Here is a 15,153-nt window from a genome sequence, read left to right as displayed (position 1 = left end):
ATTTTCAAAGTTTCTAAGAAGTGCAAAGCCCTGGTAATAGCTGAAAAAGTGGCAGACACTGTAATTACGGTAACAATAATGGGTTCTAACACAAAAATCAAGGTCAGTCAAAGCACTGAAGCAGCAGATTAACCTGCATGTGCCAACCGCCACTGTTTCCTGTCATGCACAAGCTTCTTGAAACATGTTCTAAGGGGAAGGAAGATTTTTTTGTTTGATATGTCTGTATTTTTATTGAGAGGGCAAAAAACACCATCCTGAATTTCTTTGTCTTTTTTGTTCTACAATGTCTGGTTATTTTGATAACAAAGACCTGGGAGAAGGCGGTTCTATTTTACTCTGCTCTTCCATGATAAATATCTGGAATGTGCTGGGGAGAGATTTCAAACCAGCCTGACAGCTGCTCTGGAGCTGCTTATCCCAAAGATCAAGCAATACACTGGCACAGCAGACTTTAAAACTTCTTAGATCAGTGACATGGTGGCCCATTGTTGATTATCAGCCTTGACTTACACCAAAACTTGAACCCTGTCTAGGCTTGTAAAAAAATATAAATGCATGCATACCTAAAGTACAACGATAGTTTTAAGCAGTCTAATTGAGCAACCCAGAGTATTTCTTAATTTGATTCAGCTATTGAAAACATTAGTATGAATCTGCAAATCCTTTTTTTGATCCAACATCTGAATACAAAGAAAAGACACAGGAATGGTAAAATGATTTATGTGAATTTTGCACTGGGAAGAATAGAAGATGTCACTGCTGGAGAATTCTTCATTTCAGAAAGTACTTTTTCTTTCTTTCTTCCATTGCTGAAGGTCTGATCCAAATGCCTCTGTGATGTACAGAATCGTGTCATGCAATATTTTAATGAACTACACAACCAAAGTTTACCAAGAACCCAGTCATAATCTCAACCAGATACATGCTCTATATGAGTGTTGTGTATTTCTATTGATTGTTGTGCTGTCTCTGAAGCACATTGCTCCTTGTACTTGGAGGACTCTACACGTATGCAGTGACATCAGTCAGCAGACTGACACCAGCGCATGACCTGACTGAAAACCAGCAGGCAGGGCTTGCTCTAGTACATGTTATAAGGTCTTTTATTCCACGTGAGCCTTTGCTAAGAGTCCAGCAGTGAGGAATGTTGCAGAATAGGTTATTCAACCACGACGAGTTCTTTTTTTCTCAAATGTCTTCGTTAGTGTCCTTGCTTTCAACTAAACTCCATCACTTCGAATATTTTCTGAAAGCCCTCAAGTCCCTCCTCAGCTCCAACTCATCTACAACTGCCACAACCCCTTAATTCATCCCGTTGTTCAATCTCTTAATCTACTCCCCATTACCCCAATATTTCACCCACTGACTTCCACCCTGAAATTTGCCTTGGACCCTCCGACCTTCCCCCGAAACCTTGATTATCCTATTGTTCACTGATATTTACTCCTATCTAGAATGATCTTTTTCAATGCTACAATATTTTCAGTATCCACCATCAATCTCTATCCTCAGTTAAGGGAAGAGACACACACAAAATGCAGCAGGCCAGGTAGTATCTATGGAAAGGAGCAAATAGTCGACATATTGGGCCAAGACCTTCATCAGGACTGAAGGAAAAAAGATGAGGTCAAAGAAAGAAGGTGGGGGATGGGGAAGAAGTACAACATAGTGGGTGATAAGTGAAACTGGGAGAGGGTGGAGGGTGAAGTAAAGAGCTGGGAAGTTGATTAGTGAAAGAGATAAAGAACTATAGAAGAGGAAATCTGATAGGAGAGGACAGAAGGGCATGGAAGAAAGGGAAGGGGGAGGAGCACCAGAAGGGGTGATGGGCAGGTAAGGAGACAAGGTGAGAGAGGGAAATGGGAATGGGGGATGGTGAGGGGGGAGGGGGAAGGCCATTACCAAAAGTTTAAGAAATCGATGTTCATGTCATCAGGTTGGAGGCTACCCAGATGGAATACAAGGTGTTGGTCCTCCAACCTGAGTGTGCCTCATAGCGGCAGTAGAGGAAGCCATGGACTGATACGTCAGAATGGGAATGGGAAGTAAAATTAAAGTGGCACCAGGAGATCCTGCTTTTTCTGGCGGATGAAGCGAGGAGCTCAGCGAAGCAGTCTCCCGATCTACGTTGGGTCTCACTGATATACAGCAGCCACACCAGGAGCACCAGATACACCAGATGACACCCAACAGACTCACAGGTGAAGTGTCCCCCTCACCTGGAAGAACTGTTTGGGGCCCTGAATGGTACTGAAGGAGGAGGTACAAGGGTAGGTGTGGCACTTGTTCTGCCTGCAAATGTCTTCAACTGCCTCAATCCTCAACCACCTTTCTCACAGTCAACAATACTGCATGTCCTTCTCCCAAATCTGAAGTTCTTCAGGTGTCCCTTTAACTGCCTCTTGCCCCACATCATCCAGCATGCAGCTGCTACTGAGGACAAAAGGACTGGCATGCAGCCTTTGCATGCAGAACTGGGAGCTACTGTATATTTCATGAAAAGCAACACATTGAATTCTTTTATCAAAGCAGTGTAGAATCCACCTACAGCACCTCATCAATGCATGAAAGAATATCAATATATTTCTAGATCAAAGTTCTCGATTTCACCAGGCAATTACGTTAGATCGATCAGATTTTCAAGAACTGAAACAGGTATTGATATGTCTGGCAGCAATCTGAAGTGCTCAGAACATCACTCTGTGTGCAGTTTTTAGCAATGGGGATCAAGAAAACTACTAATGTCAGAAATCAGAAATAACAACAGAAAATATAAAAACACTCAGCAGGTCAGACATCACCAGTGAAAAGGCAAACAGTTAGTGCTTCAATTTCTCTCTGCAACATGCTGTCTGACCTGCTGTGCTTTTCCAGTATTTTCTGTTTCTTCTGTGTTAAGCATTGCTTCCCTGGGAATTTCAGTAACAGCTCTTCCGACTTTTGTCAATGGAATAGAATTTGGAATTGTTAGTCTTTGAAGATTGCCCACAACCTTCTGCTAGCTACTAGAATCACAATTCACAATTCTGGGGCCTCTTAAAAAAATCAGCTATCTCAGTTGAATTTCCTTCTCTCTCTGTTGATGTATTCAAGGGACCCCTTGGACCATACCTGGTTACTTCTCTGAAATCTGTTACTGTTGCCCACCATATTCTTGCTAATATGCATTTCCACTATATTATCAAATGAAGGCAATTGCAATAACATTTAGATGGTGCTTGCTTATTTAATGGAGCCCTCTTCCCTCACTTAAATCGGTCCAGTTTCCAAATGTTGCAGGGTTGAGTGAAGAACCAAAGAAATGGAATCTGTTGCGATGGTAGGATAATTGGAGTGGATCTAAGTCACTCCCCGGATGGGAGTTGATGTGTTTCATCAGCAACCTCTCAGTTTTTCATCACAATAGACATAAATGCTACTGGACGATAGCCACCAAGGAAGGTTACCATATTCTTCTCGGGAACCAGTGTAACTGAAGCCTACTTCAAGCAGATGAGGACCTTTGACTGCTGAAGTGGGAGGTTAAAAATATCCGTGAAATATCAGCCAGTTGATCAGCATTGGTCTTTAGTATTCGGCCACTAGACCATCTGGGCTGGATACTTTCTGCAGGTTCCCGCTCCTGAAGGATGCTCTCATGTCAGTCTCAGAGAAATCATATGGCTGTTGGAAGAAGTGGGAGATCATAAAAGAGCGCCCATGTTTTGTCAAAGTGAGCATAAAAGGCATTGAGCTCATCTGGGAGTGAAACCTTGTTGTTACACATGTCACTTGGTTTTACTTTGTAGAGGGTGATAGCATTCAAATCCTGCCACAGGTGTTGAGCATCCCCCAGTAACTCATGTCTGTCTAGAAATTCCACTTCGCACGCAAGATGGCTTTCCAGAGATCATACCTGGACCTCTTGCATCTTATTTAACGTGAATGCCACTGAACTGGCCCTCAGCAGATTGCAGATTTCATAGTTCATCCAGGACTTCTGGTTGAAGAAGACTCTGAATGATTTTCTGAAAACTCACTCATCCACACCTGTTTTAATAAAGTTCGTGACAATCATGGTACAATCATTCAGAATTTCTGATGAATATCCCAGCCTAGTGACTCACAGAAATACTCTGACTACTCTGCGCACCTCCTTATTGTCCTAATTTCTGGAGCCTTGCTCTTTTGCCTCTGCCTTTATGCAGGTAGGAGAAGGATAGCCAGGTGATCAGATTTCTAAAAATGTGGTCTAGAGATGGAATGGTAGGCATTCCTTATGATAATGTAGCAGTGGTCAAGTAGTTGGGACCCCTGGTGCTGCAGGTCTTATGTTGATGATAACTGGTCAGAGATTTCTACAAGCAAGCTTAATTGAAGAACCTGTCAATAATCTGAAAGGTGTTGGAGTGGCTGTTCCTTTTTTACTAATTGCAACACTCAATGAATCAAGTGCTTGACTAACATTGGCCTTTGGCAGTATTTAAACTGCGGTCAACATCATGGAGCAAAACTCTTTCGGTAAGTAGAATGGACGACACTTCATCATAAGATGTTCCAGCTCAGGACAACAAGAGTGTGGCAAGAAGACTACATCCAAGAACCACAAAAAATTTGTCATTAAACACAGATCCCCACTTTTTGTCTTCTTTGAATCAGCCATCTGGTCCATCCAATGCATCGAGAAGCCCTCGAGCATGTCCAGAGTATGCTATATCTCTGCTAAATAGAGAATGCAGCCCTCACTTCCTCCCAATACATCAATCTCGTCCTTACGTACTACAGGAGAAGGAAACTGGCAGTCCATGAGCCAGACTTCATCAAGGGATCAAAGGTGGAGAGGGTCAGCAACTTTAAATTTATCAACACCATCATTTCAGAGGACCTATCCTATGTCCAGCACACAACTACCACCACAAAGAAAGCACGGCAGCACTTCTATTTTCTTAAAATTTGTGGAGGTTCCGAATGCCATCTGAAACTTTGATAAATTTCTTTTTCTTTATTAATCTTTTTAATGATTTAAAAGGAGCATAAATACAAATAAGAGGAGAATTATCTCAAATATATATATATATCAATAACCATACAAAGAGTGAAATAGACATTATCAAAATCATACATCGTGTAGTATATAATAAAAAAGACAGTTAATTCTCTTCTTACCAATTCATGGAGAGGAAAAAATACTAAATTTTAAATGAAGAAATAAAACCCACTACACTATACAAGAAAAAAGAAAGGAAGAAAAAAAAACCGATAAATTTCTATAGGTGCACAGTTGAGAGTATACTGACTGGCTGCATCAATGGCTGGTGTGGAAACACCAATGCTTTTAAATGGAAGGGCTTGCAAAAAGTAGTGGATACAGCCCAGGCCATCACAGGTAAAGCCCTCTCCACCATTGAGCACATCTACAAAAAGCACTGTCACAGGAAAACAGCATCCATATTCAGGGATCCCCACCATCCAGGCCATGCTCTCTTCACTGATGCCAGCAGGAAGGAGGTACAGGTGCTACAGGACACATACCACCAGGATCAGAAACAGTGTTACCCCTCAACCATAAAGCTCTTGAACTTGAGGGGATAATTTCACTCAACTTCATACACCCAACATTGAACTTTTCACCACAGCCTATGGACTCACTTTCAAGGACTGTTCAACTCATATTCTCAATATTTATTATTTATTTATTATTTTGTTTGCTTTTTTCCTTTTTGTATTTGCACAGTTTGTTGTCTTTGCATATTGATGTCCGTCCTGTGTGTGGTTTTTCATTGATTCTGTTGTGTTTCTTTGTAGTTACTGTGAATGCCCACAAGAAGATGAATCTCAAGGTAGTATATGGTGACATACATGTTCTTTGATAATAAACTTACTTTGAACTTTGAGTTTCCTGGTTTGAAAGCAGTTTCTCTGAATATTCAAACTACATATCAATGCTCATGGATGCATATTTCTAGTACTCTCTGCAGTATTCTGTTTTACATTACATTTAAAGTGTTCCATTGTTTACATAAAATGTAAAAACTCATGTCAACAATTCCTCAATGACCAATTATGTTTTGCCTCATACAAGAACTGACAGTGTATTATCAGATAGGTGAAGAAATAAACAGAATTTTGGTGATCCAGTGAAAGAAGGACAAAGCAGATAAACATTTCCAAGATTTCACAGAAACAGAAAACCTACAGCACAATACAGGACCTTCGGCCCAGAAAGTTATGCCGAACATGTCCCTACCTTAGAAATTACCAGGCTTCCCTATAGCCCTCCATTTTCCTAAGCTCCATGTACCTATCCAAAAGTCTCTTAAAAGACTCTATCATATCCGCCTCCACCATCGTTGCCGGCAGCCCATTCCACGCACTCACCACTCTGAGTAAAAAAAAAACTTACTCCTGATACCTCCTCTGTACCTACTCCCCAGCACCTTAAACCTGTGTCCTCTTCTGGCAACCATTTCAGCCCTGGGAAAAAGCCTCTGTCTATCCACACGATCAATGCCTCTCATCATCTTATACACCTCTATCAGGTCACCTCTCATCCTCCACCACTCCAAGGAGAAAAGGCCAAGTTCACTCAACCTATTCTCATAAGGCATGCTCCCCAATCCAGGCAACATCCTTGTAAATCTCCTCTGCACCCTCTCTGTGGCTTCCACATCCTTCCTGTAGTGAGGCAACCAGAAATGAGCACAGTACTCCAAGTAGGGTCTGACCAGGGTCCTATATAGCTGCAACATTACCTCTCGGCTCCTAAATTCAATTCCACGATAGATGAAGGCCAATACACCGTATGCCTTCTTAACCACAGAGTCAACCTGTGTAGCTGTTTTGAGCATCCTATGGAATCGGACTCCTAGATCTCTCTGATCCTCCACACTGCCAAGAGTCTTACCTTTAATACTATATTCTGCGATCATATTTGACCTACCAAAATGAATCACTTCACACTTACCTGGGTTGAACTCCATCTGCCACTTCTTAACCCAGTTTTGCATCCTATCAGTGTCCCGCTGTAACCTCTGACAGCCCTCCACACTATCCACAACATCTCCAACCTTTGTGTCATCAGTAAACTTACTAGCCGACCCCTCCACCTCCTCATCCAGGTCATTTATAAAAATCACGAAGTGTAAGGATCCCAGAACAGATCCCTAAGGCACTCCACTGGTGACCAACCTCCATGCAGAATATGACCCATCTACAATCACACTTTGCCTTCCGTGAGCAAGCCAGTTCTGGATCCACAAAGCAATGTCCTCTTGGATCCCATGCCTCCTTACTTTCTCAATAAGCCTTACATGGGGTACCTTATCAAATGCCTTGCTGAAATCCATATTCACTACATCTACTACTCTTCCATCAATGTGTTTAGTCATATCCTCAAAAAATTCAATCAGGCTCATAAGGCATGACCTGCCTTTGACAAAGCCATACTGACTTCTCCTAATCACATTATACCTCTCCAAATGTTTATAAATCCTGCCTCTCAGGATCTTCTCCATCAACTTACCAACTACTGAGTTAAGACTCACTGGTCTAAATTTCCTGGGCTATCTCTACACCCTTTCTTGGATGAAGGAACAACATCCACAACCCCCCATCCTCTGAAACCTCTCCTGTCCCCATTAATAATGCAAAGATCATCGCTAGAACTCAGCAATCTCCTCCCTTGCCTCCGACAGTAGCCTGGGGTACATCTCATCCGGTCCCGGCGACTTAACCAACTTGATGCTTTCCAAAAGCTCCAGCACATCCTCTTTCTTAATATCTACAATGCTCAAGCTTTTCAGTCTGCTGCAAGTCATCACTACAATCACCAAGATCCTTTTCCATAGTGAATACTGAAGTATTCATTAAGTACCTCTGTCATTTCCTCCAGTTCCATACATACTTTCCCATTGTCACAATTGATAGGTCCTATTCTTTCACATCTTATCCTCTTGCTCTTCACGTACTTGTAGAATGTCTTGGGTTTTCCTTAATCCTGCCCACCAAGGCCTTCTCATGGCCCCTTCTGGCTCTCTTAATTTCCTTTTTAAGCTCCTTCCTATTAGCCTTATAATCTTCTAGATCTCTAATATTACCTAGCTCTCTGAACCTTTTGTAAGCTTTTCTTTTCTTCTTGACTAGAATTTATTACAGCCTTTGTACACCACGGTTCCTGTACCCTACCATAACTTCCGTCTCATTGGAACATACCTATGCAGAACTCCACACAAATATCTCCTGAACGTTTGCCACATTTCTTCAGTACTTTTCCCTGAGAACATCTGTTCCCAATTTAAGCTTCCAATTTCCTGCCTGATAGCCTCATAATTCCCCTTACTCCAATTAAACACTTTTCTAACTTGCCTGTTCTAGTCTCTCTCCAATGCTATTGTAAAGGAGATAGAATTATGATCACTATCTCCAACATGTTCTCCCACTGAAAGATCTGACACCTGACTAGGTTCATTTCCCAATACCAACTCAAGTACAGCCTCTCCTCTTGTAGGTTTATCTACATATTGTGTCAAGAAACCTTCCTGAACACACCTAACTATTAGGGATCAGCAGCAATAAGTATGAAATTGAGTCGGGTTTTTAATAAACAATGAAATTTATTAACCTCTACTCAAAAGCATAGAAAAGTAAACAAACGACTAACTTAAACAGAAGTTAACGGTGTTATGCGCCTTTAGTTATCAAATGATCGAACTTAGAGACAATTCTTAACAGACCTTACTCAAGCACAGTCTTAAGGTGGTAGTTCAAAGAGTCCAAGTGATTTATGAAATAAATGAGGTGAGACTTCTGAGCTAGTGATGAAATCAAAACTGCTCACGCAGATCCCAGCCAAGAAATGCCTTGTCTGAAGATATCATGAAGAATACAATTTCTCACAGTAACTGACCTTTTGCAGGAGGTGGTTAGCACATAACACCAGAGATCATGCAGAGGTTAGCCAAAAGTAATGCCACAACACCCATATAGACCATACCAAATGTCAGTCATATTCAAGGCACACAGAACGCCGCTGATTTCTTGTGTTCGTATGAAGCTGGCAAATTCTTCACTCTCGCTCTCTCTCTCTTTCCTCAAGTACGTAACCACCGACTGTGACTCCCCAACAAAACAACTACGCAACAAATTACGGTCTCCCCTTTTATACCGATTGGAACATGCCATCACGTGTCATCACATCATCCCACTATCACGACCATTAAATCATACTAATATCACGAGACAATTACATCACACCAATATCACAAGACAATTACATCATGCTCACAAGGTACTCATGGGACAGGTAACATAACAAACTCTACCCCATCTAAACCTCTTGCTCCATGGAGATGCTAATCAATATTTAGGAAATTAAAATCTCCCATCATGTCAACTCTGTTATTATTACACCTTTCCAGGATCTGTTTCCCTATCTATTTCCATATCAATGAAGGCATTATTTTTAAAAATAAATTACAGCCAGGGAACCAAATTGGGAGCATCAGAAGAGAAATCATGGGGAGCAACTCAAGAGATACAGGGAGTTCTTGCAACATAAGGCTTACAGAGAAGGGAGAGCAAAAATATTCATGTACTAGGGACAAAAAGTAACATTTGCAAAAGACAAAAATCGATATTTAACCTTCAAAAAGTTGCTACGACAATATTAACAAAAATTGCAGTCCAATTAGTGCTGTTGAAAAGTCGACTATCATTATCATGTCTACTTCACCTTAGGTAACGAGTGCTCTGATTTTGTTTCTTGCTCACTCTGCACCTAAAAGATAGAAAAAGCAGTGATCAGATTGATTATTTCTATGTGATGGAAAAGAGAATCAAATTTCTCATTGGGTGTGGCCAAATTGAGAAGCAGAGACTGCCTGTTACTGCCTATTCACAAAGACAAACTATCGCATTGTAGAAACAGTTACCACAAATCTTCTCTACAGTTAATACAGCACATAGTTCCTTGCTGAATAATCCGACTTCATCCTAAAAAATCTAAAGATCAATGAAAGTACAGAAACCATAAAACTGCATTCAGTTTGCACTCATACATGCTTGTATACATTTGCTCAACAAATGTCAAACTGATACTATTTTCGCAAAAGCACATCAGAAATATTGCTGAAAAATCAAAACAATTAAAAAGTTAAACAAAAATAAAATGGTAGATCAAACCTTATGCGTGATTTATGATAGAATTACACAGAGTTATAAGGAGCCCAATGGTTTATTATGGTTGACACGTTTGATGTGCCGATTGTTGCTCACAGTGCCGTGAACTCAATAACCATCAAACTGGCTTTAGACCCAATAAGAAAGTTAGCAATATTGCTGTGGGAATTGTATAGCTGTGCCTTTGAATTAATGCAACCAGCCAGGATATTCTCAATAGTACATTGGTAGAAGTTTCTTAAGAGTTTGGGGACAAATCAAACCTCCTTAACCTTCTTTAAGAAAAGTAAAGATGCTGGCTTTTTCTATGATTGCATCCATGTGCTAGTCCAGGAGAGATAATCCAGTTGTTAATGCCTAGAATTTTAAAGGTGCCGACTCCCCACCACCAACCTCTCAATGTAGATTGGCAGGTGTTCACTCCCCCATCCCCTCTGAAGTCAACAATCTGCTCTTTAGATTTTCTGACAGTGAATTTAGGTTGTGATTGCGGCACCACCCAAGCAGGCATCCTATCTCACGCTAGAGGGCCAACTCATTACCACCTGTGATTTATGCAACAACAGTGGCGTCATTGGCAAACTTGAAGATGACATTGGAGCTTTGAGTGGCCACACAGTCATGTGTGTTTAGGGAGGAAAACTAGCAAGTAGTCTTAAGGTGCACTTGCGTTCATGATCAATGAGGAGATGTTATCAATTGTTAAAGACAGTTCTGCTGATGAGCAAGTCAAATATCCAGTTTCAGAGGGAGGTACAGAGGCCCAGATCTTAATGATTGTGTTAAGACATGAGCTGTAGACAATGTACAGCATCCTGACATACAATTCCTGTTGTCCAGATGGTCCAGAGCAAAGTGAAGAACCAAAGAACTAGCATCTGCTCTTAACCTGCTGAGGTGATTGGCAGATAGGAGCAGATCCAAGGCACTTCTGAGACAGGAGCTGATTTGTGCCAAAACCAGCATCTTAAAGCACTCTTTTACAGTTGACGTACACACTAATGGATAATAGTCATCGAGGCAGATCACCACACTCACCCAAATTCACAGGTACAACAGCTACCTTTTCCAAACAGGCGGGAATCTCAGACCATAGAAATGAGAGTCTGAACATGTCCCCAAACACCCCAGCCAGTTGGTCCGCAGAGATCTTTAGTACTCCAACAAGTATGCCATCTGGATCAGATTGCCTTTTGTGAATTCATCCTCTTGAAGAAAGTTTGGTCATTGGCCCAAGACTGAAGTTACAATTCATCCAGAAATTTGGTGGCTTGTGTTGGTGTGTCATAGTTTTCCCTATTAAAGTGTGCACAAAGGCATTGCATTCATCTGGGAGTGACGGGTTGCCGTCACTTATACTACTCGATCTTGCCCTATAGGAAGTCATATTGTGCAAGTCCTTCCACAGCTGTTGAGCATCCATATGTGAAAAGTTTCATCTGAAATTGCTGCTTTGTACTCAAAGATGTTATCTGGATTTCTTTCTTATATGACCCTGGGTTGCCAGCTCTAAAGGCCACAGATCTAGCTGTCTGCTGATTACGAATCTCCTGGTTCATCCAGAGCTTCTGGTTGGGGAAGACTTGAATGTGCCTTGGCTACTCTGTTAGCACCTCCCTAGCAACACCCCCATCACCATAGGTGCATGGGAACAGCTGCACATTCTCCTCCAAGTCATGCACTGTCTTGACTTGAAAATATGTTATCGGTCCTTCATTACGAACAACATGTTATTGTTAGTCATCCTAGTGTAACACGCTGTAAGGTTTTACTGCTAAGGCTAATGTAATGGCTTCTATGTAATGTTCCACTGTTAAGGTAATAGTTTCTTGGTAGCAGCAATGTTTGGGTTATGACTAGAGATAACGGGACTTTGGGATTCAGTGGCTAGCCAATAAGAGATTGTTGCTGTGTCTTGTGATTCTGGAAGCAGTTGTTTTCACGGGCTTTCGCCGGAGGGAGAGAGGGAGATGAAGAGAGAAGACGCAAATGGAGAAATTTGGTGGACTGGTGGATGGGGTGGACTCGAAATGGGAGTCCTAAGGTCAGCGATGCTTGGAGGAGATTGATGGTGGAAGGAGAACTACTGAACTGCGTGAGCTCCAACTTTGTGTGCACAGATTGTTTAATAAGATTTGGGCCCTTTTTCTTTTATATTTTGTTTCTCTAATAATCATACAGTCAAAGTAGGAGTTATAAAGCTTAATTGTTTAATCACATATTGTGTACGGTTTGCTATTTCAGGGTACTGATGTGTAACAGGGGACACATCGCGCAGCATCCACATAAACGAGATTTCTTAAATTTGGCTGGGCAGAGGGTTATCGCCCCCTATATTAAACTGCTAGGCGAAGCGAATGCTACACTAGAATTACTAACATGTCATCTCAACAGCACTGCAAGGATATCTCCAGCAGAAAGACTACAGCACTTCAAGACCCTGGGCCTCTGTACCTCCCTCTGCAACTGGATCCTTAGCTTCTTCACTGGGAAATCACAATCTGTACAGATTGGAAATAGCATCTCAACCTCGTTGACAATCAGCACTGGTGCACCTCAGGGATGTGTGCTCAGCCCACTGCTCTCCTCTTTCTACACTCATGACCACATGGCTTGGCATAGCTCAAATGTCATCTATAAGTTGACGAGGTAACTACTTTTGGCAGAATGTCAGATGGTGACAAGGGGACATACAGGAGCAAGATATACCAGCTAAATGAGTAGCGTCACCACAACAACCTTGCACTAAATGTCAGTAAGACCCAAGAGATGATTGTGGACTTCAGAAAGGGTAAGATGAGGGAACACAAATCAATCCTCAGAGAGATCAGAAGTGGAAAGAATGTGCAATTTTAAGTTCCTGGGTGTCAATATCTCTGAGGACCTAACCTGGATGCAACATATGGATGCAGCTACAAAAAAGGCAGGTCATTGGCTATATTTTATTAGGAGTTTGAGGAGATTTGGTTTGTCACCCAAAACACTCGAAAACTTCAACAAATGTACTGTCAAGAGCATCCTGACTGGCTGTATCACCACCTGGTATGGGGTGGGTGGGGGGGAAGAATGTACAAGATTGAAGTAAGTTGTAGAAACTTGTCAGGTTAATCAGCTCCATCATGGGTAACCAGCCTCTGTAGTATCCAAGACATCATTAGGGACGCCCACCACTCAAGACATGTGCTCTTCTCATTGTTACCATCGGGAAGGAGGTACAAAAGCCAGAAGGCACACACTCAGCGATTCAAGAACAGCTTCCTCTCCTTTGCCATCCGATTTCTAAATGGACATTGAACCCGTGAACACTATCTCACTACTTTGTTTTTTTTTCACAACTTATTTTAACTGAACTATTCAATAGACATATATATACCCACACACACTTAATGTAATTCAGTTTTTCCCCAGTATTTATCATGTATTTCACTGTACTGCTTCTGTAAAGATAACACATTTCACAATGTATGACAGTGATATTAAAACTGATTCTGATATTGCATTGTACTGCTGCTGCAAAGACAAACTCATTTCACGATGAATGCATGCCACTGATATGAAACCTGATTCTGAAAGCCAATGACCAAACATACTGCCTGCTTTCCAGCAAATGCAAATCTCTAAACAAAGAACTTTGCTTGCAATGAATAACTTTATAAGTCACAAGGGATCCCATTCAACAGCAGTTTTTTTTTATTATTCCAGGACACTCACGGCAGGTATTATAGTTTATTGCAATTCACTTTTTATTCTGTTTGCAAAAGACTGACTATTAGATGAGTTAGGCAACTTATTTTTGAATATTGCTTCATAATAGACAAAGCTAGAGCTTGCTAACAACAGAAAAGAAACTGCACAAGTTTTTGTACTATTGCTTAAATCCTGTTTCTAGAAATATTACAAGCGATTTTGTGCCTGTGATATTAGTGAAACATGCTGCCCTCTGTCTTTTAAATTATTTAAATTTCTATTTCATGTCCATCAGCTACACTTTACAAATGTATTTGTCAATATGCATTTGAGTGGTAGAGATGCAATGTAGAGAAGTTTGTAATATATTGAATCCAAGGAAAAGTTGTTCTAAGAATATGCAAGATAGCTGTACATGTATGAAGACATGAAACAGTTTGAGACTTGGCATTTAAAAGAAAAGGTACAACAACTTCACCTTTTCAAAGGCACTAGCCTATATATAGATCTGCAGAAAATGGGCCTTGCACAATATTATATTTTATGTCAAATTTACAGCTATTTATGTAACATTCAGCCTTAACACAAGATATGTGCTGTGCCAAGAGCTTCAGTTCAAACTCATCAGGCTGGAAAATTGGTTTGAGAGCAAGCCGCACTGTGAAACAGCTAAAAGGTCACTCATTAGTATGGTAAGTGTCTATTTTTGTTTAGCTTTGCAGTTGAGGGGAGAATAGGCATCGGAACCTGTCAGGCTATGAAGCATTTGTGTTTTTCAAAGGAATGTAATATGCGGACAATCACTAACTCTCACAGATTTTATAAATGGCGCTCAGCTAAGCAAGCTGGTTAGAGTCTAGAGTCACAAGTTGTTCAAGGATCATGACTTCCATCACAATGTTGAGACCCTGCTTTTAATTTCAGACCTGGAAGAAACTACACGATTCTTTCTTGCTTTTGGGGAAAATACATAAAATAGGATAGGTCTTATTAAGTTTTTAAAAATGTTCAACATTACTTCAAAAAAAAAAGTAATAAAACATTCTTTACTCGTGGCAAGTAAATCTCTGATGCTGAGGTAAAATGTCATGTATACCAAAACATCCAGACTCAGGCTTAGTAACCTCAACCCTACACCAGAGTAATAGAATTCCCTTCATTTCTGGTTGTTATCGAATGACCTGCCTGCTGGAAAATAAAAAAAGTTATAGGTTGGATGTTGCTGCATAGCTAATGTATACTATTAAACAACATGTTATCACACAGTAACTCCAGTCACAATAGAAAGACTGTTGAGTTGCTATCTAG

At 40.9% G+C, this 15,153-nt stretch overlaps 1 protein-coding gene across 1 annotated transcript in view; it reads right to left on the bottom strand.

The window, feature by feature from the left end:
- Positions 1-15,153, bottom strand: part of ccdc85a (coiled-coil domain containing 85A) — a 513,251-nt gene that overhangs the window by 228,373 nt on the left and 269,725 nt on the right. The window contains exon 3 of the mRNA XM_072267068.1: positions 9,713-9,757. Coding sequence (XP_072123169.1) covers positions 9,713-9,757 — 45 coding nt within the window. The remainder of the gene's footprint in view (positions 1-9,712; positions 9,758-15,153) is intronic.

This window comes from Mobula birostris, chromosome 8 (genome assembly GCF_030028105.1).
Source record: "Mobula birostris isolate sMobBir1 chromosome 8, sMobBir1.hap1, whole genome shotgun sequence".
NCBI lineage: Eukaryota > Metazoa > Chordata > Chondrichthyes > Myliobatiformes > Myliobatidae > Mobula > Mobula birostris.
This window is presented reverse-complemented; position numbering and strand designations above follow the sequence as displayed.